This window comes from Pristis pectinata, chromosome 17, assembly GCF_009764475.1.
Source record: "Pristis pectinata isolate sPriPec2 chromosome 17, sPriPec2.1.pri, whole genome shotgun sequence".
In the NCBI taxonomy this organism is placed as follows: domain Eukaryota; kingdom Metazoa; phylum Chordata; class Chondrichthyes; order Rhinopristiformes; family Pristidae; genus Pristis; species Pristis pectinata.
In genome coordinates this window covers 22,353,086-22,378,809 of record NC_067421.1, presented here as the reverse complement: position 1 = coordinate 22,378,809, position 25,724 = coordinate 22,353,086, and the positions used below count along the sequence as shown (strand labels likewise).

The following is a 25,724-nucleotide window of genomic DNA, read 5'->3' as shown; positions in this document are numbered from 1 at the left end:
GTTAAGCATTTAAAATTGTTTGGCCTTTCAGCTGGTTTAATTGATTTCAGCTTGCCAGGGTCACTTTGACTGCACTCTGACACTGCACCCCTCATGGAGTTTAGTGGCATCATGGCTCCTCATGGACTTCGGGGAGAGAGTGTGAACCTTCTCCAGTGTCCCAAAATTATATGGGAAGCCCACCCACTGAACAGCCTGTAATCTCATTCACTTCATTGGAGAGGAATGGCTGAAAGGAAGAGAGGCAAATTTCAGAAAAACATACTGTTTAATTGAATTGAGTTAATTAAAATGTTTGAAATTAAGTATCCTCTTGCGTGTTTAAGATTTTTTGTACGATAATTAAATAAAAGATAAATTTTGCAACAGACTGTAAAATACGTGGAAGTTTTTACATGCTTTTGAATGTTTGTGACTATAACAGGCACGCACAAACATCCAAACTATTTGACAGCTGGTACAGCCTAGGGCCATGGCTTAACCAGCTGTCAAAGCAGTTCTGCAGGATTTATAGTCAGAAGGCTCAGCAGATCCTCACCCATCACCTTGAAGCTGGCTTCTTGGAGGAAGTCTCATAGGGGTTCTGTTTAAGGTACGAAGAGGTTTAGTGGGGAGATGAATGATAAGTGCAGCTGCTGGCTGCTCCTGGGAAGTTGCAGGTCAACAATGCAGACCTGAGCACTGAGTGGCAGTTATTTCAATATATCAGAAAGCCAGATGTCTTTGAAGCCACCGTGCCAACTGGCTTCTCTTTCCAAGGAGTAAAGGAAATCTTCTACCCAAAGTCCATAATTATTCATTTCTATGCCGAGTTTGGGCTTGTCACATGAAATAATTCACTAAGTAACAACCAATCAACACTTATCTATAACTGTCCTGGGCAGTGAAAGTATCTATCCCTAAGACATGTAAAATAATTAAATATATATATAGATGAAGAAAGCAGGAAGCATTGCTTTTATACAATTTACATTGGCATTCAGTGTGTCAATTATTGTTGCTAATTAACACAAGTTCGCTCACTGCCACTTTAAATTTTCATTCAATGGATGTTGCCAGCCTGCAAGAAAAACTATGACTGATCATTCACTGCAAAACACTGTGCAATGACAAAGACAAAGAGTAAAGCTAACAAGTGAGAAGCCTACAATTTTCATTTTGACACACGACCCTTTACTTGATGGGCATTCGTTAACACTCTCAATTTATTCTGTTTCTCTCTCGCTTGCTTCTATCATTCATTGGTTCCATTTTTACCTGTTAATTTGCTTTGTAGCAGTTTGTTTGTGGGATTAACTGGGACAGGTATTGCCTGATACACTGAAGCTGTGTTACTTTCTGCATCAACCAGTGAAATCTTCTCTAGATCACTCACACCACAGCCACTAGCAAAGATCAAAGGGAAAACAGTAAACGGTGAACCAAATTGGGAAAAAGGTATGAAATCATTAGGTTTCTATCTCTCAATGCAACAATTTGGACCATGCTCCAAAATATTAAACATCAAAGGTTATGAATGATACGAAAGAATTACTTAAGTTTTTCAACCCTTTGATCTGCCACCACCTCCAACACTTGTTAGTGTGCATGGCAGTCTAACGTATTTCAAAAGGGAAGATTTAGCACATTGATGTTGCTTGCAGTGTTTGGCTGCTGTAATGTATCAGGTTATCCCCTTGGATGTTTCTTCCTTTGGACAAAATTTTCAACTATTGCTTTCATTTCCATTTACTTACCTACAACATTGTCCTAATTAGCTTTGTGCTTTCAGTGAAAGCAGGACTAACAGAAAATAGCAACATACAACATAGAAGAAGGCCACTTTGGCCCATCAACTTACTGCCAGCTCACAGAGCAATCCCATTCTTCAATAATTTTCTCTGTAACCTATTTTCCCTGCATTCCCATCAACTCCCTTCAGTTTCTACCACTCATCTGCACATTAAAAGCAATTTACAGTGGCCAAATAACCTACCAACCCGCACAACTTTGAGATGTGGGCGGGCCCAAGAGTTTAAATGAGGTGACGGGTTTCTGCAATTTTAAAGAGAGCGTTGTAAACAGGTCACTGATGAGTTTAAAGGGAATGTGGGAAAAGGGGCCCCAGTGAATTTAAAGAGAGTACTGGAAATAGGATGTTGGTGTGTTAAAGGGAGTACTGGAATCTTGACGTGTTTAAAGGAAACAAGGTCCGAGTGAGCCAGATGCTGAACCACCAGGATTTCCAAATATTCAGATAATGGAGAATCTGACACCTTGGAAGGTCCTAAAGTCATGAAGTGCAAATTGTGTTTCTCTTTCCACAGACATTTTCTGAAATGCTGAGTAATTGCAATATTTTCTGTTTTTATTTCAGATTTCCAGTATCTGTAGCTTTTGATTTCCTCTTACATTTTGCCTTTAGGCTACGCAGGAATAATTAAATTCCTAATCAATGTATGCCACAGCTCTGCAGAGGGAAAGCAAATTGCACTATATCTGGCATTTATTGCAAGTGCATCTGCCTCAAAATGAAGTATTCCAGTGAACCTATTCAATGCTCTCTGCTTTTCTCCCCACATTGGTAACATGATATATAAATGAAAAAAAAATCAGGTAGAGAGGTTCATATAAGATAAAGATGTCCAATATTCAATCTTTTTAGCAGCTCACCATCATCTTTATTGCTATGATTTTATATATATATAAATAAACGTGTCAGTTGATATGGTAATCCTTCCAGACCCTAGAATATTCTGTCAAACAAAAGTGTAAGTAATACAACAGAAGATACTGGAATTCAATAGCTACATTGTGCTTGTTGCCATAAGGGAGCCATCTGGTGTTGAGTTAATAATACACAAAACTTTATGTATAGCACATGACTTTCAAAGACTATTAAAATAGTTCTCCATATTCATACAACAAGGTGCTTAAAATTCATGGATACAGAGTGTTCAGAAGAGAAAGGGAAGTTAAAATGGTGGTGAGGTGGCAGCACTGATTAGGGAAAACATTACCCAGACAGGCAGAGAGGATGTACTTGAGGGGATAAAGGCAGAATTGATTTGATTGGAGTTGAGAATAGAAAAGTGTGTGATCATATTAATTACAGGGGGTATTATACAGGCCTCCAAGTAGTGGAGGGGATGTAAAGGAGCCATCCTACAGAGAACTTACAGATGTGTGCACTTCACAGTGTGGTGATATGGAGGGCATTTTAATTACCCAAATATTGACTGGGATAATGTTAGAGTAAAGGGAAAGAAGGAGGAGGAATTTTTAAAATGTGCTTAGGAGAGCATCTTTAGCTGTTAAGCACTCAGTCCAAGAGGAAGCTCTCCTGGATCTGATGCTGAACTTTATAAAGCTCCAGTGAGGCCACAAGTGTACTGTATCCAGTTCCGGTCCAATACTCAGGAAGGATGTGAAGGTACAGAGGTGAAGTACCCGTGATAAGGGATGAAGCTGGGTTGGAGAAGCTGGGGTTCCTCCCCTTGGAGTGAAGGATGTTGAGAGATGATTTGATAGAGGTATACAGGATTAGGACAGTATAGATAAAGAAGATAAAGAAAAAACAATTCCCATCAGCAGATAGTTGAGGACCGGGGAACGCAGATTTGAGCAAAATTTTTTTTACACATAATTGATAATGACTTGGAAGCTTGCCTATGAGATTGTTGGAAACGGAGACAATCAATAATAGCACAGCTAGGTAGACAGACCAGGGGAATGAGGCTGACTGGATGGCACTACAGTGAACAAGCATGGACTTGATGGGCCAAATGGCCTCCTTCTGTGGCCAAATTACACTATAATTTTATGTTTTAGCGTATCTACAATGAAACACTTCCATTAATAAACAAATTTATGCTTGTGAAAAGTCAAGCACTTCCTTACCCTCTTATCCCAAAGAACTGTGTTTTGTATAGGATCTTGTTGCTTGGTGCATTGTCAAAGACTTTCTGTGTATCCAAATATACAATGTTGACTGGGCTGCTGCCAACCTACTTACTACCTAAAGAAACTGAGGTTCAATCAGGCTGAAATTCATGTTTGGCTGGGATCCTTCATCAGGCACTATACACCAAGCATTTTCTGTCCTTCGTTTCATTTTTACATTCTACACAGAAATTAATTCAAATTTTCTGAATTATTACAAGATGGGAAAAGTCTACACATCAATCAATGCTCCCACTAAAGCTCCTGCTAGGGAAACAGCAGTTGGAATGTGACAGAAGAGACAAATCACATAGTATTTAGGGAAAGTAAATTGGTCAATAAATACTGCAGGTGAAGACATTTGCACCCTCTGTGACAGCAAAAGGCAAAACCAAACACTGGCGTCTCATCAGCAATTTTAAACATTTCCCCAGTCAAATCTATCTCACAGCTCTGCAAGGGAGCTATTATTGCTGAGAAACAACCGACTGCTTCACAAAAATTAATTTCACGCTAAACACAACACAGCAGGCCTCAGTGCCAAGCATGTAAACATCTGTGGTAAGCCTTGAATGGTTTGATTTATTCAGCTCCACTTGTATAGATATCTACAATTACTTAAAATAATTGTATCATTAATTATGATACACAAACTATCTCAATGTGTAAATATTAGTTCTTTGAAACAAGGAGTTATGGATTACTATGATGACACAACATCTGGAAACTGCTGGAAGTATTTGGAGAGAGTGGGAATGTGGTTTTGTGCTCTAAGTCTCCAAGGATTGGGTGTTCCTAATACAGTGTATTTGGAAGAGATCTGTAAACCTGCCTAGTAAAATCTATAATGATCTCTTGGCATTGATCAGAAGTTGCTAAACATTGGTGTACACTTTACTGCAGATTAACAACTAACATGTGTGCTTATGTAGCATCTGATGATGTCATTGCAATTGCATCACATGAGCACAATTCATTTACACATCTACAGTATGTACCTATAAGCCACACTGCTTTCTCTCTTTACACTCAGTCTGTTAACTGGCTCTCACAAAAGCTTAGAGCTTCCTATCTGTGTTTGGATCTCTGGTGTTGTAATGACTTCTTGATCTGATTTACATGGGATTTCATGACTTCACTCACTTTTGATCTATGTCTCCTCTTCAGGAGTTGCAAATGCATATACTGTCAATGTGTTCTGGTAATTCTCCCTGCAGTTGTTTGGTTAATGTGACTTCTGACTTTTCCTCCAGATCACACAAAATATCATTTATTACTGCAGATTTGTACAGTGCCACCAATACCCAGCTTCCGTGAGTTGCAGCCGTACTTCAGTCAAAACACTCATGTTGCCTGAAATGCTTCTCTTTGCCTCTCCTCAATTATCTCACTTCTGCTTCCAAAGGACGTCCCTCGACTCTCTCCTCCCAACTGGCAATGACCATGCTATATCCCCTCTTCAGACATCCTTGATCTGTGGACAATTTGAAGTTCTTTTTTCAAAGGGCACTTTATTTTCTGGACATTGACCTGAAATGTTTTCACCTTTGACAATGTACTCATAGACTTTCTGCAGTTGTGACTAAAACTATCACCCACTGGTTGTAAGGTAAAGCCATGCTCATAGCAACATCAGAAGCTTTGTGTGCTAACCTGGATAGGGTGATAGCCCAAACAGCAAACTCACCTACTCAGTCAACCTTTGGTCTTCTTGGCCAATCCTTGCCTCATAACGTCAGTGCTCTATGCAGTCAGCTACATCTACTGACAATTTTAATTGTTGGTTATTATAATACCCACAGTATTTCCTCTACTTGAGTATATCTTGAGGCTAACTATAATCTGCTGCAGTAGGTAAGTTCTACCCATTGCAGAACAAACTAGTGCTGTATTGATATTCATTTCTACAGCCTGGCATTTACTTGTACTTTTGTTTAAAATCCTGCTGCTTCCTCACCCCCGCACCCCACTGATCCATAAATAACATAGATGCTATACAAGTCTAGCTCTGCTTCATCTGAATAAGCTTCAACGTAGTGCAGACTTTCATGCTGGAGGGAGGAATTGTGAACACAATTCCTCCCTATGCAAGTGACATGTGGTTAGTTGTTCTAAGTTAGGACCTAAGTGCCATTAGTATACGTCCCTTCTTCTGACACATATATCCGCTTATTAAATGTTCAAACTTGTGGTGATGACACTTGGATCAGTAGCAAGGATTGAAACACCTTGCACTCACATAGTGCTGATCTTGTTTCAGAAATGTAGCTTTCACTGCTACCTGCTGTCTATAGTCTATTGCATGATTGAATGCTATTTCCATCAAGGTTGCAATTTTGCAAAAATGCCAAACGTAAGACTCTGTATGGCAAACAGGTTGGATTGAATCTGTTCATCATTTTGAGCCACATGCATCTAGCCTACAGCGCACACTTAAAAAATTTCTCAGAGTAGCATTTTCTGTGTAAATCTTTTAAAGCAACAAACGTTGTCTGCAAGGACCATAGCAAGGCCTTTGACAAGGTCCCACATGGTAGGCTGGTCTGGAAGGTTAGAACACAGGGGATCCAAGGTGAATTAGCACACTGGATACAAAACTGGCTTGGCAGTAGGAAGTTGGTAATAAAGGGTTGTGTTTCATGACTGGAGGCCTGTGACAAGTGATGTGTTGCAGGGATTGATGCTGCATCCTTTGTTGTTTGTCATACATGTATATATTAATGATTTGGATGAGAATATAAGCAGCATTATTAGTAAGTTTGCAGATGACACCAAAATTGGTGGTATAGTGGACAGTGAAGAATGTCGTCTAAGGTTAAAGCAGGATATGGATCAACTGGGAAAGAGGGCAAGGGAATGGCAGATGGATGTTAACTCAGACAAGTGGAAAATGATGCATTTTTAAATTTAAACCAGGACAAGACATACACTGTGAATGGTAGGGCCCTTGGAGTGTAGTTGAACAGAAAAACCTGGGGATTACAAGAACATAGTTCCTTGAAAGCTGGAACACAGGTAGATAAGGTGGTGAGGAAGGCCTATGGCATGCTCTCCTCCATTGGCTAAAGCACTGAGGAGAAGAGTTGGGAGGTCATGCTAGGCTGCACTTGTACGCAGTTCCAGGCACCACACTCAAAAGGGTGCAGAGGAGGTTCACAAGGATGTTGCCTGGATTAGAGGGCCTGTTATCAGGAGAGTATCTGTTTCCCACAATAGGGGAGTCTGAAACTAGAGGGCATAGGTTTAAGGTGAGAGGGAAGAGGGAGGTTTAAGAAGGATCTGAGGGGTAATTTTTCACATAGGAATGAGCTGGCAGAGCAGGTGGAACAGTAACAACATTTAAGAGGCACCTTTATAGGTACTTGAAGGAGCAGGGCATAGAGAGATATGGAATTAATGGGGGCAAATGGGATTAGTATAAATGGGCACGATGGTTGGCACAGACATGGTGGGCCGAAGGGCCTGTTTCTATGCTGTACAACTCTATAACTCTGTTACAAGATAGTTGTTGACTGTTTCTTCAATTTCTCATGCTGAACTTGTATATCTCTGCTGTTTCAAATAGCTGTGGACTGAAATCCTCCTCCAATTTCTGCACCACTTCTATGAATGGAACACCTTTGGCTTTCTGTGGGGTCACCAGGTGATGTGGCAGGTCTCAGAGCCTTCCTACTCCTTTAGCAGTATTCTGTGCCTGTGCATTTTCAACATGATCCTCTACTTCAGGAATTTTGCAAGCAGCAAAGGAGATTCCACCTTTCCATGCTCACTGTGAGACTCACAGGTGCGAATGAACACTCCTGGCTGCCTGCACAGCCTGCCAACACTTAAACCCCAATTCCTTTCAAAACCATTTTTCCCTCTTTCCCGGTTCTGATGAAGGGCCTATGGCCTGAAACATTAAATGTTTCTCTTTCCAAGAATGCTGCCTGACCTGTTGAGTTCGCCAGCATTTTCTATTTTTATCCCAATTCTCTTACCTTATGTCTTATTCTTTTAACAACATTGAAGTAAGCCATTCAGCCCACTGGGTCTATGGCAGCTTGCAGGGGAGCAATTCCATCAGTTCCACTCCCCCTCTCTTTATTTCCCTCTCACCCTGCAATTTATTCTCTCTCACACTTGCCAATCAATTCCCCTTTGACTCTGTTTGCCATTCGCTTAAACTGGGGATAATTTGCAGCAGCCAATTAACTTACCAACTCATTTTAGGGATGTAGGAAGAAACTGGAGCATCCCGAGGAAACCCATGTGGTCTTGGAGATAATGTGCACCCAAGGTCAGAATCAAACCTGAGTCCCTGGAGCTGTGAAACAGCTTTGTGTCCCAGGTCAGTGAAGGTTCTAAATATATATCTCAATTTGTGCTCATTAAATGGTTCTGAATCACATTTTGTTACAGAAGTAACAGCACGAAGATCAAGCTGTGAGTGGAATGGGTCCACACTAAAGCTTGGAAACCCAAGATGAGTCACTGTTCATTAAATGACTCTGTAATTTAAAGATCCAAGATGAGTGAGAGTTTACTCTTTCCACAATTTTCAACCCACATAAATGTTATAAAATACCAAATCTCATATGCTTTACAGGCTTCAATCATTTAGTAAGAAAAACAGAAGTCAGGCAGCATCAGTGGAGAGAGAAACAGGGTTAACATTTCAGATCAATAACTTTGTTTTCCTCTCCACAGATGCTGGCTGATTTATTAAACATTTCCAACATTTCCTGTTTTTATTTCAGATTTCTTGCATCCACAGTATTTGGCTTTTGTGTTTTTATTTGATTTATTTATTGAACTAACTCTCCCCTCTCCTAATTGGTAGTATTCATGTGTGAAGCTACACTTTGGGATTAATTTTAGAGCTTTAGGTTGCTAACCAGGTAAAGCAGCCAAAGCTAATTTATGGATTAAGTTTAAGCAGAGCTGAAATGCTAAACAGACGATGAACACTGATGCAGATTTACGCTGGCAGAAGGATTTGTTGTTGAGACATCACTATTGGGGCAGTGGGTGAGAAGAAGGTGGGGTTGAAAGAGATCACAGATTGAAATTACTCTACAGGACAATGTGAATCTTCTGTTCTCATGGCCCTTGAAAAATAAGTTAAAACTTATCACTTCTGGGGCTTCCGCATGAATCACAATGATCAGAGCGATCCAAAAAAGACAACTGGGGCCCTCAGTACACTGCAGGAAGCCAATCTTTGCATTAAAAGACTGAACTAGATACTGGGCTTCCATCAAAACAGCCATATATGACTGTGCCATGATTGGGACGATACAACTACTGTTCTCATTTTGTGTGTTAGTGCCAATTGATACCGTCTTTGATTTCAGTTTAGAGCTGATGGACTATCAATGGGAGTCATGGGGTCACAGCCACGCTTGTCTTCATACCCAATACCTATATGTGGAATCATCCGAGTTATGGTCTCCAATGGTTGCTGCTCTCAATCATAGTCAAAATGCCTCTGGCTAAATTAAAATTTCATTAGCAAGTTCATGCCCATTACCATTCAATGGCATTGTTGTTTAAGCTGCAGTTACATTTGACTTTTCCCTTAGGATCAGGGAGGGACTGACAGCAATGACATTTACAGCTTTGTTGTTCCCTCCTTTGACACACTTGTACACAAACTGCTTCACACATTGCAAAGGGCAAGAGTTAAACTCTGCAGATTTGATATCTGCCACTGTTAAGGATAATCAATACTTGTTTCCAGCAAAGATTCCAGCAATCTACAAAACAATAGTTGGTAGACATTTCATAACAAAAAATTGTTTTGAACCTATGAATAACCAATTCTTTACTAGATCAAAACAAAATAATTGATTTGGATGTAGCCCACCCCCCACAACAACTCCCCACTCACCCCACTCCCCCTGTTGCTTTCAATGGCGAGTGATTCATTTCTGGCCTAAACTTTTGAGAAATTTAACCTGTCAAGGGTTATTTCAGAAAGGTAAATAGTCACACTGAAAGTGGAAAGAATTGTTCTAAGAAATAAAGAATCAAATCCAAATGCTTCCTGCAGAAGGAACTAACTGTTATGAACCATATTTTAACTATAATTGCATTAGAACGTGATCTCAAGTTCTATTAGAAAATTCTTTTAAAAATACCACAGATGCTGGGTATCTAAAATATCGAGATGAAATATGAATGCCATGTCTCTCTGTGCAGTTGATCTGACATGCTGCCTGTTCATTTCCAGTGTAAATATCAGTGAGCCTGAAGGTGGTGCTGTCCACATAATATGATGTGAGTAATTGAATTCAATGGGAATTCGCATTGGCATGTATTTTGAGAATTTGTTACTGTCTTTGTATCTTAATATTCTGTCGCTGGTCTCCTAGATTAAATTGTATAAAATCTATTGAAACTAAAACCACATCTTGTTGCTTTGGTTCATTCACACATCACCAAGAGCACTAAATAGTCCAAGTGAAACAAACTGTCTTAAAAACAATACTGATGTTCCAACTGAAATCCATGTTTTACCAAGTGAAATACTATTTCTAGATGGTTTTGTATCAATCTAGAAATTCAACCCGACATTTGCTCATCCACCCATTCCTCGCCTGATCTCTGCGCACAGGATGACACTATTTCTTTTGCAAAACTCCTTTTGGAGTCCAAAAACATGTGATGCTCAATCTCTTCAGCCCAAGGCCTTGGGCCATCTAATGTGTCCTGATGGATGCACAAGAATTTCAACCTATTGTGGAACCAATTGTGGCTCATCTGGCAATCAACATATCCACTGGCACAAACTCTCAGTTCATGGAGCTGGCCAGACTGAAGAGGCAAGTGTCACTGAGTTAAATGCATGTCAATTAGTGCAGAGGGAAGATCTGTCAGCAAAAAAGAGATCAGCAATAACAACATGAAGTGCATTTAATCTGGTTGCACATTTTTGAAACCCAAGGGGAAATTACCTGAAAGTGGTTGTGATTATGATCCACTCTAGAAAAAAAATCGAATTTCAGTTTCAGCAAAGAGTATTATGCAACTGAATTTTTCAGGTGCTTCACAAGAGCTCACCTCCCAAATCCGTGACCTCCTCTATCTAGAATGAATGTCACCACTTACATGTTCCCCTCCAAGCCATGCTCTACCTGACTTGTAAATCTACTGCTTATTGTTCCATTGTCACTGAGTTGAAATATCTGTCCAACAGCACCATGGATGTGCCTTCACCATCTGAACTGTAACTACTCGAGCTCAGCAGCACCTTCTAGAGGCAATTAGATTCAGCTATTAAACACTTTCTGATGTTGACGGGAAAGCTCATAGAACATAGTACAGCACAGGAACAGGCCCTTCAGCACGCAATGTTGTGCTGAACTAATAGAGTTAATGATACCTAATTACACTAATCCCTTCTGCCTGCATGTGGCCCATATCCCTTCATTCTCTGCAAATTCATGATCCTATCTAAGAGCCTCTTAAAAGCTTCTATTGTATTTACCTCTCCCACTACCCCGGCAGCTCATTCAAGGCATCCACCATTCTCTGTGTAAAAAGCTTGCCCTGCACATCTCCTTTGAACTTGCCCCCTCTTACCTAAAATGCATGCCCTCTAGTATTAGACATTTCGACCCTGGGAAAAAGATATCTACTCTATCTATGCCTCTCAAAATTTTATATACCTCTATCAGGTCTCCCCTCAGCCTCTGCTGCTCCAGAGAACACAACCTTAGTTTGTCCAACCTCTCCTTATAGTTCATGCCCTCTAATCAAGGCAGCATCCTGGAAAACCTCTTCTGCACCCTCTCCAAAGCTTCCACGTCCTTCCCATAATGGGGCAAACAGAATTATATGCAATACCCAAATGCGGCCTAACCAGGGTTTTATATAGCTGCAACATAACTTCCCGACTCTTGAATTCATTGCTTTGATTAATAAAGGCAAGCATGCTGTATGCCTTCTTTACCACCTTATCAACTTGTGTGGCCACTTTCAGGGAGCTATAAACACCGACCCCAAGATCCCTCTGTACATCAAGATATACCATGTACCATGCCCATAAAGAAAAAAAATTGACATACTGTTTTCTGCACAGATCTTTTTAACTGGTCTTATGACCAATTAAAAGAAACCATAAGAAAGGATTTGTCAGAGAGAATTACAAAGGTTTACAGTTCTTAAAGGAGTTGATAACATCCACAACCTTGTCAGTACAGTGGGTGCTTATGATAATTAGCTGAAATATAAGATTTCATTCCGGCAACAGTGCTCAGCCATGAGTAATCTGTCACCCGATCGAGTGGTTTTGGAACTGCTCCCAAACCCATTTGAGTGCCAGCTTCCTCTGAAATTAAAAGAGGCAATCAAGATTGCACACGTGTTTAAAATACTGAGCACCAGAATAATTTAGGGAAAGGGCAGGCACCTGAGATGCCCTCATTTAAACTGTGAATAGCCCACCAAAGTGACCATAAAATTCTGTATTTAAGGCTTAACACAGGGGATCAAACCTGCATGAGGGAATTGCCAGGAAATGTTTTGCATTTGAATCCCTTTGAAGAGCCACTATAGAAAACCTGATGATTGAAAGCAGTTGGTGGGATTAGATGAAAAACTGTTTTTCCACAAACAGCACCAGAACTATTTTGCCCTTGTTAACCCTTTTCTCGTCATTCATATATACACATACACAATCACGACAGAGAGTACTAATGTGGTAGTATGCGCTCTGATGCAGTGTTTAATTTAACGTTTGAACATGTTTGCCTTGTGCTTCTTTGGGAATCCCATCCAAGAAAAAATTTCCTTTCAAGGAAATATCCTTCATTAACATCCGGAGTGAAGCTCTCACATATTTTGTGTGAGTATAATTTAAACCAACAGAGAGAAGAGGTGAAGAATTACTGCACTGATAAGGTGGGAATCAGAGGTATGACTGCTGCAAAAACGTTCCATGGTAATCCAATGAATCTCACCATATGGAAATTAAATCCCCTGCTATTAAATAAAAGATGTAATTATTGCTGTATGAATTTCACTTACCCATCTTTCCCCTTTAACTTTATTATTTGGAAGTCTCCTTCACATGCCTATCTTCTACTAAACACCCAGTCACAGTGCTTCATATCATTAATATTAACATTGGCTGGCATATCATCCCAAATCTTGAAAAGCCAGGTGAATGGCAATAGATTCCAGTCTATGTCAGTTACTTCTCTAGGAGAGAACTTTTCCACTTGTCTAAACATCTGCGTCCTACTTCTGAGCCTGGTTTCAACCCACTCAGCTCAGTGTTAATGTTACAACATTTCATATCGTATCCAGAATCCTTAGGAGGAATTGCAGCAAATGCTTTCTAAAATTGATTCTTTTATCACTGATGGTCTCTCTTTCCAATAACATAATTGCCATGGTGTAGCGGTTGCTACCGCGGAATAAAACAAGACTCTACTCGGAGGATTGCCAAACAGAACTGGTTTATTTTCCCGCCTTGTGCGGGCCCTTTAAGGGAGAAAAACTCCCGCCCAAAAAAACCGGCAATGACGTAAGTCCTACGTCATCAGGACTTTCCCGCGCGCGGGTTCTCCCCGTCGCTCGGAAAGACGAGGCCCGCCGCCATCTTGGGCCTCGTCGCTCCGACGCCGCGCGACCCGACTGCCGAGCCGGTTCGCCCGACTAGACGGTGAGTCGCCACAATGGAAAGATTATTTTTAAACAAGAAGATATTTTCCCTTAAAAGGCTTTGGAATGGAACCATAACTACACAAAGAAGAAGGAAGCATTTGCAGAGAAACATTTTAAAACTTTGTCACTCTTGCCCAATATAGAATGGTAACAGTTGTTGAGATATTATAAATTTAATAGTTCTTGCTCAAAATTGATTTTTTATATACTGTTTTCTTGACCAATTTGCCTGATGGTTGTCACAAGTTAAACGTGGGAATCTTTCTTATGACCTCTATATTGATAGAATATGTGCATAGGTCAAATTCAGTAAGATTGTACTGTCCCATCAAAAAGGATAACAAAAAAAAGTACAAACAAATTATATTATAATAGAGAATTCAAGGCTAGAAAACTTGTATAAATATTAGGTATTATAAGGTTGACACACAAAAATCATTAGCAGGAGTGGTTCATTGTGTTAATCAGAGTTGTACAAAATTTCCCACAAAGTCAAACAGTTGTAATCTGAATTCTCTTACCATGGCAAGAGGAACAATTTTGGTGATGTCCCTCTGACTAATGTGCAGTTCTGACACAGCCTTGTCCTGGTCTATCTGTGAGGGCTTCCCGGGATATTCCACCTGCCACATGATTCGGCGAGTGACTGACAGACTGCTGAAGTTATCCATTTCAAAGTCCATCTGCATTATTTCATAAGAAACCCCATCAATTCTGTAAAGAAAATGGAATTGTTAAAAATCTCTGAAGTAACTTCTTAATGAACACTCCTGCAACAACAGGAAACTGATTACTGAGTGACTAATTCTCTCAAAAAGTTGATTTACTTCATGTTTCAGGAACATGAGGAAAAACAATATTTTCACTTGACTGGAGTTAATTTGTTCCAATGCACAGCAGTGTATTAAATGTGTTCTCACTTTTTGAGGTTTATACAATGCATTACCAAGACACATTAGACGTATTGTGCATCTAAGCAGCCAGTCAGATGGGACTTGAGAGCTTGATCCTGATCTTGGGTATTGCTTGTGCAGAGATTACACATTCTTTCTGTGACCACTTGGTATGTGTAATCTCTGCACATGCAGTACCCAAGCACTTGGGTTTTCCATAAGGGCTCTGGTTTTCTCCCACGTCCCAAAATGTGTTGATAGGTTAATGGTCCACAGTAAATTATATCTTAAAGTAGGCCAATGGCTAACAGAATCAAAGGTGGATCAATGGACAAGAAAACAAGTTACAGGGGTAACAGAAAATAAGGAGGGGGGAATGGCATGACTGGGATTGCTCCCCTGAGAGCCTTCAATGATCTGACAGACAGAATAACCTTTTTCTGTATCATTACAAGGACAAGGCAAAATGCATAAACGCCTCATGTACAGATAAAATTCAGATGTAAAGCTTGTAGGGTGATCTAGATTCTAGATGCCTGCTTTACTGTTGAAGTCCTGTAGCTCACCATGGATTTTGTGAGAGAATGGCAAAATGTTCTCTGAGGGTCACCAACATCACAAAACGAATGTTTAGGCAGATACTGGAGAAAGTTAGAAAAGAGCTAACTATCTAGATCCACAGCTTTCTTTGTTTGCAAGGAAATTGAAAGAAGATGTGCCAACTGATAGAAGAAAAGCAAGTAATAAGAGGTATTATTCATGTAAAGATTTTCCGACAAGCTCAGAAATATGTCTTGCATGTAATGTGTTCAGCAAAAAATGGTGCCACAAATGCAATGAATATCGAGGAAGGTATGAACAGTTTGCTTGTCTGTATCAAAGCAATGACGTTTCCCAACAGAGCAAACAGAAGGATTTGCCTCTCCTCTCAAGTGAATGTAAAAGAACTGATGAAGAAGACAGGATTTAGCGCAACTGTGCTGGTCACTCACTGTTTGCTTCCTCTTAGGCAGTCTCTTGAGATTGTGGATGACAAGCTTTCTTAGCAGTTCTGTGGATTCTGAGGTGGCTGATAAGGCCAATGTGGGAACTGCAGACTCTTCAGCTCATGGGGCAGGAGGTGCTTGATAGGAAAGGCAGGTGGGTTGTTTGGGCGGTGGTCAATTCCTCTGACATTGACCCTATGTGTGCTCACAGTGCATGGACTTGAGGTTACCATGGTGTGTTGGTTATGTGTTAGAGTGAAGCAAGGGGTTGCAAGGCACTTACTAATTCTGCTGGGGGAATCACTGTGGGCCAGGCTAGCTCATTCCTGATGGCAAAGCCCACTCAGTGAAGACAAAAGACCTCTTTCAGTTTACCCCTCTAGATGCAGATTTTTGGGTCATTTTCTCAACCCTGTTTGAGGAGCTCTGGTGGTTGCCAACACCCTGCTGTGTTTTTCTAATTGCTGTGCAGAGCACCCATATTCAGTCCACAGGAGTGACCTGAGCTGCCTGCCATTTTAATTGTCCATTCATTTAATTGTTATGGGACAATGAAAAACACTTCATCTTTTCTCCGTTCAGGTTGCAACCTACCAACTCAATATCAAACTCTCCAGTTTTAGATAACTAATTTTTTCTGTCAGCATCAGAACTGGCCATAGAGAAGCATAATCATCCTCTAATTGACCCATTAACCCATTTGGCTTGGGCTCACTCTATCACAGATGTTTCCTTTGTCTTTCTGTTCCTCCCATCACGTTCACTGCTCTTAAAATTGCTTTAAAATAAAATCTCTTTCCCATTTCTGAAAATGAGGGCCTGAAATGTTAAGTCTGCTTCTCCTTCCATAGACACTGCCTGACCTGCAGAGTTTTCCCAGCATTTTCTGTTTTTTGTTACATCACAGCAATAATTAAAGGTCATCATATTCCAAAGGCTGTAAAGCATGTTGAGTCACCCTAATGACTGCATAAGACATTTTATAAATGCTAGATCTTAAGCAAACAACTAACTTGATCACAGACTAAAATTGTATCCTGATTGTTTTAAAGAAAAGCAAGCTTCACAGCTGAGCACAATCACTGGTGTGTCAGGATGTACTCAGTTATCAATAGTGCAAGGCCAGAGGTTGAATTATGAAGCATAAAGCATTTCACTGAACTGATTCTTGGAATATGAGCTGCCAGGTGGACAATCCAAACCTAAATCTGTTTGTGCAAACCCATCAGAAGCCTCTATAGTTGAGAGGCCAGCGCTTCACTGTGGCTGTCTAACTCAGTGCACTGAGCATAGCAAGAAGCTTCGGTGACACTGGCATTAGCAGGGATTTGCTGGTACTTGGAGAGAGGGATTGGTATTAACCAATGACACAAAGTGTGATTTAAAGTGAGAAGGGTGGCAATGGACTATTGAAGGACATCAATAGTCTGGCCAGGTGGGCAGACAAGTGGCAGATGCTATGAACACAGAGAAGTATGAAGTGATGTAGTGATACAGAAAAAACAAAAGGAGACAAAATAGTCCACTAGTATATAGTTTTAAAAAAAACATGCAGAAATAGTGGGAGCTGGGTCTATGTATGCAGGCTATAGTGTGAGAGTGATTGGTAAAGCATATGGGAACCTGAGTTTCATAAACAGAGGCACAAGTATAAAAGCAGGGAAGTTATGCAAAAATTGTAAATTACCAGATAGGGTACAACTGAGAATTTCATGTAATTCTGGACACACACTTCAGGAAGATGGTGAAGGTACCAGCCAGGGTACTGCAAACATTTTTTTTGAACGGTTTGAAGGATGGGGGATTGCAGCTGTGAGAATAGACTGGAAAAGCTGGAATTGTTCTTGAAGCAAGGAAGCTTTAGAGGAGATTTGATGGAGATGTTAAAGATCAGGACAAGCTTGATAGAGGAAACTGTTCCCTCCAGCAGATAGTTCAAGGACATGGGAGCACAGGCTTGATGTTTTGGACTAAAGATAGAAAGAATACTTCAGATTTGGTGCTCAAGGTTCACAGGAGTGATGGAAACAGAATCAATCAGAGATCTCAAAAGTGAATTGGATAGGCACTAGAGGGAAAATAGTCCAGCGAACTGTACAGAGGAGTAAGGGGATGTGACTGACAGGATTATTTGCTTACAGGGAGCACTGACATTGCCAACTGGCCTCTTTCTGTGCTGCAACAATTCAATGCAAAGCCTACTTCCACTTAGTAGACCCCAATGTTGTTCTTCAGTTTCCATGACACTTGTCGAAACATAACAGGATTGGTTCTAACATCAACATATGGGTCTTGCACATCAATCTGGACAGAATGCAGAAATAAAAACTAATGCATGCTGCTGACCTAACCCCATGGTTTTTTCTTCCATTTTAAAACAGTGAGAACATTAAGCAGGGTTTATTGACTGGCACCTGAGTCTCCCCACCAGAGGCCCCGTTTTGATTCCTTTCTGAACGGAAAAAAAAAATCAGCTTGCTTTTTCCATGATTAATGATCTGCAGGAATGCAGAGCTTTGATAACTGCAATTTCTGGGAGCGATACATCAATGAGTCATTTTTCATGACAAAAGGTATTTCGCCATTTTTCATTAAGTGAGGAATCCTGACATCAGAAAACTAGCACAGGCTATCATTTCCAAGTTATAGCTACAAAATTAGTTGGGAATTGAACAACAAATTATTATTTTGTGTTATTTCTCTTTTCTAATCAGTTGATTTCGGTCTGAATAGCCACAAGGGTTTATTCATTTAATGCAGCCAGATGTGATGAAAAGCATGTTGGTACAATGGCCCCACTGGTCAACAAAGGATCACTGGTACACAGACTGCAGTTGGAGATCAACTCTCCACTGATGGCACATGAATTGTGGCTGATATTTTGCAAGAAAATTAGTTTGTCACAAAAAAAAATCAAATAAGGATAGCCTGTCAATACATAAAGCAAAAGGAATGCGGTTAGGAGATTCTAACTTGGAATGCTGAGAGCAGTTAAAACCCAGTTAATATGATGCTTACCATCACCATTGCTTGATTTATGAATAGCTTGTGATAGATTAATGGGGTAGAGTTTATTAACAATACATGATGGCCTTATGGTGTGTGATGAAGTAATGTGGGGTACCTTATAAATGACTTATTCATTACTCAAGCAAATAATTTTTTTTATATTTTAATCATACTGTACTAGTAAATAGCAATAAAAAGTATGTATGTATCCAGGCCAACCAACTTGTTAAGGGTTCCTTCAAACCATGGCCAGAAATCTCTATAACTATTAATTACAAGGGCAATCAAGTTGGCTTATTTTAAAAGCAATTCCCACTCTGTTTATGAGCAGTGTCAAACCCAGTACAGCACTAACAAATGGAAGCTGAGAATTACACCACTGTCTACTTCCTGAGCTATTGGATTAAATGCCAGTCACCAAGTCTGGAAGGAAGGTTTATCTAACAATAGTTGTCCATTAAGTAAACTGCCAAAAACCACGGAAAGGGAGATAGGAGAGGGTGTGCAGTTTACTAAGACACCCCCCGTTCTCATTATAGTGATTTTCCTTTCTCATCTATCAGCATTATCTAGGGATTCTGTGATAGTTGCCGGAACATCTTCAAGCAAGCCCTGAAAATGGGATCGGTAAGTTTTGGTGGGCAAGAATTTGCAATGTTGTTATATTAAATAAGCTTAAAAACAGAATTCCACATAAGACGACTGAGTGGAAAAAAAATTAGTTTAAACTTCAGTTCATATTCCTTAAAAGTGTGTAAAAGTGTAGACCGCACATAAATAATTTTTCTCAGATGATTATACTATAATGCTCAGAAATTATTCTGTAAAGTATAAAGAAGACTTTGAATTTCCTTTACATCTTTCATAACCTCGGGATATCCCTAAGTGCTTTACAGCCAATGACATGCCTTTTGAAGTGTAGCTTCTTCTTACATCTGCATTTTGAAATCATCCACCCTTTGGCTCTCCATTCATTGCAAGGTTTCCACAGCCACTGATCTATTCAAACAAACACTCACCTCCATCTTTGGTGCCCTGGCCCCCATTAAAGCTTTAACTCTCTCTCACTCTGGCCACACTTCCTAGTATAGCCTCCTTTCCACTTCCTTAAAATCATGGGACATAGGCTTGAGTGGATATACTAGACAGTTGATTTCATCATTTACAAATGGATCTGGTGCGATCACATGAAGCACTACCATCGCTGCTTTCAGTCCCTATTCCAGGATCAAACCAAAAAGAGAATGTAACTTCAGCCTTATCTCCACTGCACAGCGACCTTCCTGCCTCCATTGCAAAAACAATTCTCTCGACCCATCCACTGTCTCTGACCTGCCCGACACCTTCAATAAAGTCTGAAGTAGAGTTGCTTCTTTAAGACCATTTATTTGGTTGCCTGGCTGCTTTTATCCCCTTCTTAGTCCATGGGCCAAACTTTCAGTGTTGCTCCTAAACGTTGCCCCAAGCTCATGTCTTTCTCTGGCTCCTCTCCAATCTCCTCTCAGGCTCACTTCAACTTGTTCTTGTCCATGAGATCCAACTCCTGCCTTCTCAGCACTGTTTCTACTAAACCATGACCACCCAACTTTGCCTCCACACAGGCTGATAATATCAACCAATTGTCTCCCTTAAGGTAATGTCTCCTTGCCCATTCAAAATGGCCAACATCAGTCCCATGCTCAAAAAAAACCCCTTGAGTCCTTTGTCTTTACAAACGTCTCCAAACTACCCTTCCTCATCAAAGTCCTTGAAATATGCAGCTTCCCAAATGTTTTGACAATCTTACCTTGTTTCCATCATTCCACTTAAGCTTTCCACTTCTGTCACTTTATCAAAGCAGCTCTGAGTTGTCACTCATGAATCATGTGTGATTGTGAGGGGAATCCATCCCTCCTCATCCTTGTTGACCTTCCTGCAGTCATTGATCACCACATCACCCTCTTCCAATATCATGGAGCTTGTTAGGAGAACCACATCCACTGTTCCATTTTTACCTATCCAGAGACTAATGAGCAATGACATCTATTCCCACTCCCACACCATCAATTCTTGTATCCTTCAAGAGTCTACCCTTGACCTCCTCATATTTCATATCTACAAGCTCCCCCTTGGCAACATCATCCAGGAACTTAGTGTCCATATGTACATTGATAATGCACTGATCCATTTCAAAACAACTCTTTTGACCCCATTCAATTTCCTGTAGAAAGTTTCTCTAACTAATAAAGGTAGAAACTATTATCTTTGGTTTCCTTCATGAAGACCATTCCTGTTCATTGATTCCATCCCTCTTCCTGGAAATTTTCTGAAATGGAACAAGGATGCTTCATAACCATTAAGTCATATGTGTGTTCAACAGATCTGTGTCAACTCTGAGATGACCCATTCCCATTTCTGGTATAGTGCTCACTTTAACCTACAGCAGCTCACTGCAGTGAAAGCATCATCATTCCTTCGTTTCTGAAGCCTTCAGAATTCTAACTCATTCCTTGTTCTACTTTCCATAAGCCTGCTTAGTGAGTTTTATCTTGTATTGTCCCTTTCACCCATAACCCTTGTGTCACCTGGTCCACATTGGTTCCTGTTAGACAACACCTATTCTCAGATTTCTCTTCCTTATTTTCAGATCCCTCCATGGTCCCACCTCTCCCAACCTTTGTAATCTCCTCTAGTCCACTAATTCCTCCAATTCTGGCTTCTAGGTCATCCTGAATTTGATGCATCATCTTTAGTGGCGGTACCTTCAGCTTCCAAGCATCTAAGGGCCAATGCTGGAGGCTACAATTGCGGCATTAATGTCAGGAATTAGTTAGAATATAGGCAACATTTCTGATTTTGCTGCACAATGTGAACACAGCAAAAATATCCCCCAGGATATCACAGTCACAGAGTTAGAGTAATACAGTCATTCAGAAGTATGGAGGTATCAATGTCATATTTAAATTAAATATGAAATTATAACATCCCAAATAAACTTCAAAGTCACCAACTCATATGTCTTCTTGTGCACATCTATTCAATACAGTGATTGCAAAATACTCATTGAAAGCAAGCAGCAACATTAACCTGTTGCACAATGCTTTGAATTGCAATCTTCTCTAGGCTGTATTTTCTTCTCCACATGTAGCTTTTGGATGCTATTTTCAGGGTTAATGTTCTAAATTGTTTTAAGAAGCTAACAGAACAGTATGCACTTAATAGCTTGATAAAGCACTTAATAGCTTGATAAAGCATTCAATGGAGTATAATCGTAAAATCAAATATGACAACGAATCAAAGATACTGCTGTGACTAACTGCTTCTCCACACTTTCTGGTAGGTATTGCAGTCTTTTGAATCTCTGCCAAGTTCCAATTCATTGAATTATTTAGGATTGTGTCACAAGTCAAACTACAACATATACAGTACAAACAACATAATGACTGAAGGACCACAGTATAAAATAGCCTTAGACCCTCTCATTTGGACTTCACAGGCAGCAATTACACTCATTTATGAACATCACTGTTGCATCTCGTCTATCCATCATTTCTGCTTGCGACAGAATATCATGCTTTGAAAAGTACAACTGGTACAAGATAGTGCCAGATGCTGAGAGTTGGGCTAGTATAATTCAAGGGTTCAGCAGGAGACACGGGATTGAAGTAACGTTGCTAATCTTGGTGTTACATTTGACCCCAAGGTGACTTTCCAACCATATACTTGTGCCAACACCAAGACCACCTAAACCCATACCCTTAATTTTGCCTCACTCTGCTCTGTCTCTGCTCATCTGCTGAATGTCTTCCCTCAACAACTTTGCCTCTCCACCTATCCCTTCCATCCTTTTGTTATTTCCCTGACTCAACTACTTCAATGCACTCTTGGGCACCCCAAATGCACCCTGTCTTCCACATTCCCTAAAGTTAACCCCATCCAAAACTCTGCTGCCTTCATAGCCTCATCAACTTATACTCACTGGCCCAACAAAGACTTAATTTTAAGATTCACATCATTGTTTCATTTCATAGCCCAGCCCCTCCCTATTTTAAAACTTCCTCCAACTGTGAAACCCACTGAGATCACAGTGCTCCTCCAATTCTGATCTCCACTAGTCAGTGCTGTTAACGTCTGCCAGGCCTGTAAGCTCTTCAACATTTAAAATACCTCTGCTTCCAAATCACTTTCTGCCTTAAGACACACTATTAAACCTTATTCTTGACCGTACTTTTAGTAGTTCGTGTTTATATATTTTTATGGAGTTTGGTATCAAGTTTTGTTTGAATACATTCCCAGGATGTACATTGGGACAACTTACTTTGTTAAAGATGGTATACATATATGTCAAGATGACATTTGTATATTCATTCATTATCAGTCCATTTCCTCAGAGCTTTTACAAAGTTAAAGATACTGTGTAAACGAGCTTTGCTGTTGTTGTTCTCTCCGAACGTAATTTGGGGTAAGCACTATTCAAAAGAATAGCAATATTCTTCCAAAGATGCATGTTTTCATTATACTCCACACTAGAACTTTATGCAGAATGTATGGCTGCACAATAAAGATTATTTTAATTCCAATTTTTGAAACTCAGAAGAACAACTTGCATTTATATCTCATTTAATTACATCTACAGTCACACTTTTAAAAATGAGCGACTTGCTTCCAATTCATGAGAGCTCAGAAGGATCCTTTTGTTGTAACGGATTGACTTGAGAGGATTAAAGTTGGATTTGGATAAATCTCAGCCAAAGTGAAACAATTATAAGATACTGATAAGTACAAAGTATGTGGAGAAACTACATAATACCACAACACTGAATGTGGCACTAATATTCTGGATTGTATTGGATTCATGCAGGTTGATACAAGGTTCTCACTTCTATGAATACAGAGCAAGTCTGAAATATTTAGAGAGAAAAATTAACAAGAAAAAAATGTGACTGCCAGCAATCCCTCTTGTGAATGCCAGAGAGTTTGACACACTCCCGTGTGCATATGTGGGTGAGGAAGTCTCCAGGGCCTGTTTACCCACCTGTATTTCCAAGTTGGGGCTTGTTCTGGCTCACTTACATTTACGCATGGATTTATACATGGAAGCCCCTGCTACTATGCAGGGCCTCACCACTGAGAATGAAGTTGCCCTCATCCTGTATGATGCACAGCATTTAAATGGACAAAGGTGACAGAGGTCTGAGATGCAGAGGGTTCTGGGAGATCATGTGCATGATTTGCAAAAGCCAAGAATGCAGGTGCAGCAAGTACGTAGGAAAGCGAACAGAATGTTATCATTTATTGCAAGGGGAATTGAAGACAAAAGTGGGGAGGTTATGCTTCAATTACATAGGCCATTGGTGAGATCACACCTGGAATATAGTATACAGCATAGGTCTTCTGGTGAAGTCCTGATGAAGGGTCTCGACCCGAAACGTCGACTGTTTATTTCTCTCCATAGATGCTGCCTGACCTGCTGAGTTCCTCCAGCACTTTTTGTGTGTGTTGCTCCAGATTCCGGCATCTGCAGAATCTCTTGTGTCTTTAATATACGGAATGGGTGGGTCTGTTGCCAGGAAAGATTGAACAGGCAAGGCTTATATCCACTGGAGTTTAGAAGAGTGAGAGGGGACATTAATAAAACACAATGTCTTGATGTGTCTTGACATGGTGGATGTGGAGAGGGTGTTTCTTCTTGTGAGAGAATGTAGAACTGGGGTCACCTGTTTAAAAACAAAGGGTCACTCATTCAAGACAGAGATGTGAGGAAACTTAAGAAAAGTGAAGAAAGCCTTTGGACCTCCCTTAGAGTCATACAGCATGGAAACAGGCCCTTCAGCCCACCATGTTCATGCTGACCATCAACCATCCATTTTATACTAATCCTACCCTAACCCACTTTATTCTCCCCATATCCCCCTTATTCCCATCTTCCTCAAAGGGTGGGGGGAGGAGAATGTTTGAATATTTTTAAGGCAGAGTTAAAAAGACTCTTTAAGCAAGGGGGTGAAAGCTTACCATGGTTAGATGGAGTGTGGAGTTGAGGTCACACTCAGACCTGATTTAATGGTGGAACAGGTTCCAGGGGTCAAGTGGTGTACTCCTGCTCCTCATTCAGTAGTCCTGATGGAGTCTGTGGGCCATCAGTGAGCATGGCTGGCTCACAGTGCCTGCAAATACTGAGCTATGTATTACTGGAACTGAGGGTGGCCCTCTTCCCCTTCCCTTCAGTTGCATAATATTTTGTTAAATACATCAGGGATGCGTGAGCGCCTAAGAGTCACAGCTTTGGAGTGCTGGAACTCATTATGTTTAAATCCCAGCCTGGATGAATGCACAGAAATCCTTCTGCAGCTTATTCAAGTGAAAGATCCTTGCCAGTGTCAGGCAGGTCTTTTGGGAGAGGGTGACTCTTCATCTTGCTCTGCTCTTGGCAGATCAATCACTGACAGTACCATGGAGATGGTTGTGAGCTAATCAGTGCTGCCAAAGAAATGAAGTAGAAAGTAGAAAAGTAAGATTAAACAGCCCGATAACACTCTCTCCTTGCTGACGCTCTTGCTGTGACAAGATAAATAGGCCAATTTATAAAATCTACATAGTGGGCACACATCTAATGAATATACGTTGCAATCAGAGAAAAAATATTGGGGGCAATTTTCAATCTACCACTCAAGGATAAAGCAGGTAAAACTGAAGCACAGCACAAATTTGATGTTCAATGAATTCAATAAAGACGAGTAAAAAGTGTTGCATTTATGAAGCACTTTTTACAGCCTCAAGATGTCCTTAAGTTCTTTACATTGAATGAAATACTTTTTAAAGTCACTGTTGTAATGCAGAAATTGTGGTGACCAATATGTGCACAGCAAGCTCCCAAAATAAAAACAAATAATCAGATAAAGGGAGAGATTTTCTGTTGCTCCAAAATCACTGGCTGCCTGTCCTTGGGCTACGCTGTGTGACCTTTGGCAGTGCCTTCTTCTGGGAACTCTCAACAGCTTTGGAGTTGTCCCAGCACAGACACTACTTTAACGACTGGCAAGACCCTGCTCCCAGGTCACTGACTGTCAATGCTATCAGTGTGGTTAGGGTGTTTGAATGTTGTGAACATCTCTGACATTCATAAACAGTCAGTGAAGCTCAAGAGATGTGAAAATAGTAATTGTTCTTCTCTATACATAAAAAGCTAAAAAGCACACTCAAACAAGTTAAATAAATCATTGAAACTAGTTTAAATAAATAATAAAAACAAAACTTCATATTTTTCTTCTGGTAGCATCTGTCT

At 40.3% G+C, this 25,724-nt stretch overlaps 1 protein-coding gene across 1 annotated transcript in view; it reads right to left on the bottom strand.

Moving 5' to 3' along the window:
* LOC127579365 (transmembrane protein 132C-like) overlaps positions 1 to 25,724 on the bottom strand; it is a 751,467-nt gene that overhangs the window by 239,606 nt on the left and 486,137 nt on the right. The window contains exon 4 of the mRNA XM_052032114.1: positions 14,097 to 14,289. Coding sequence (XP_051888074.1) covers positions 14,097 to 14,289 — 193 coding nt within the window. The remainder of the gene's footprint in view (positions 1 to 14,096; positions 14,290 to 25,724) is intronic.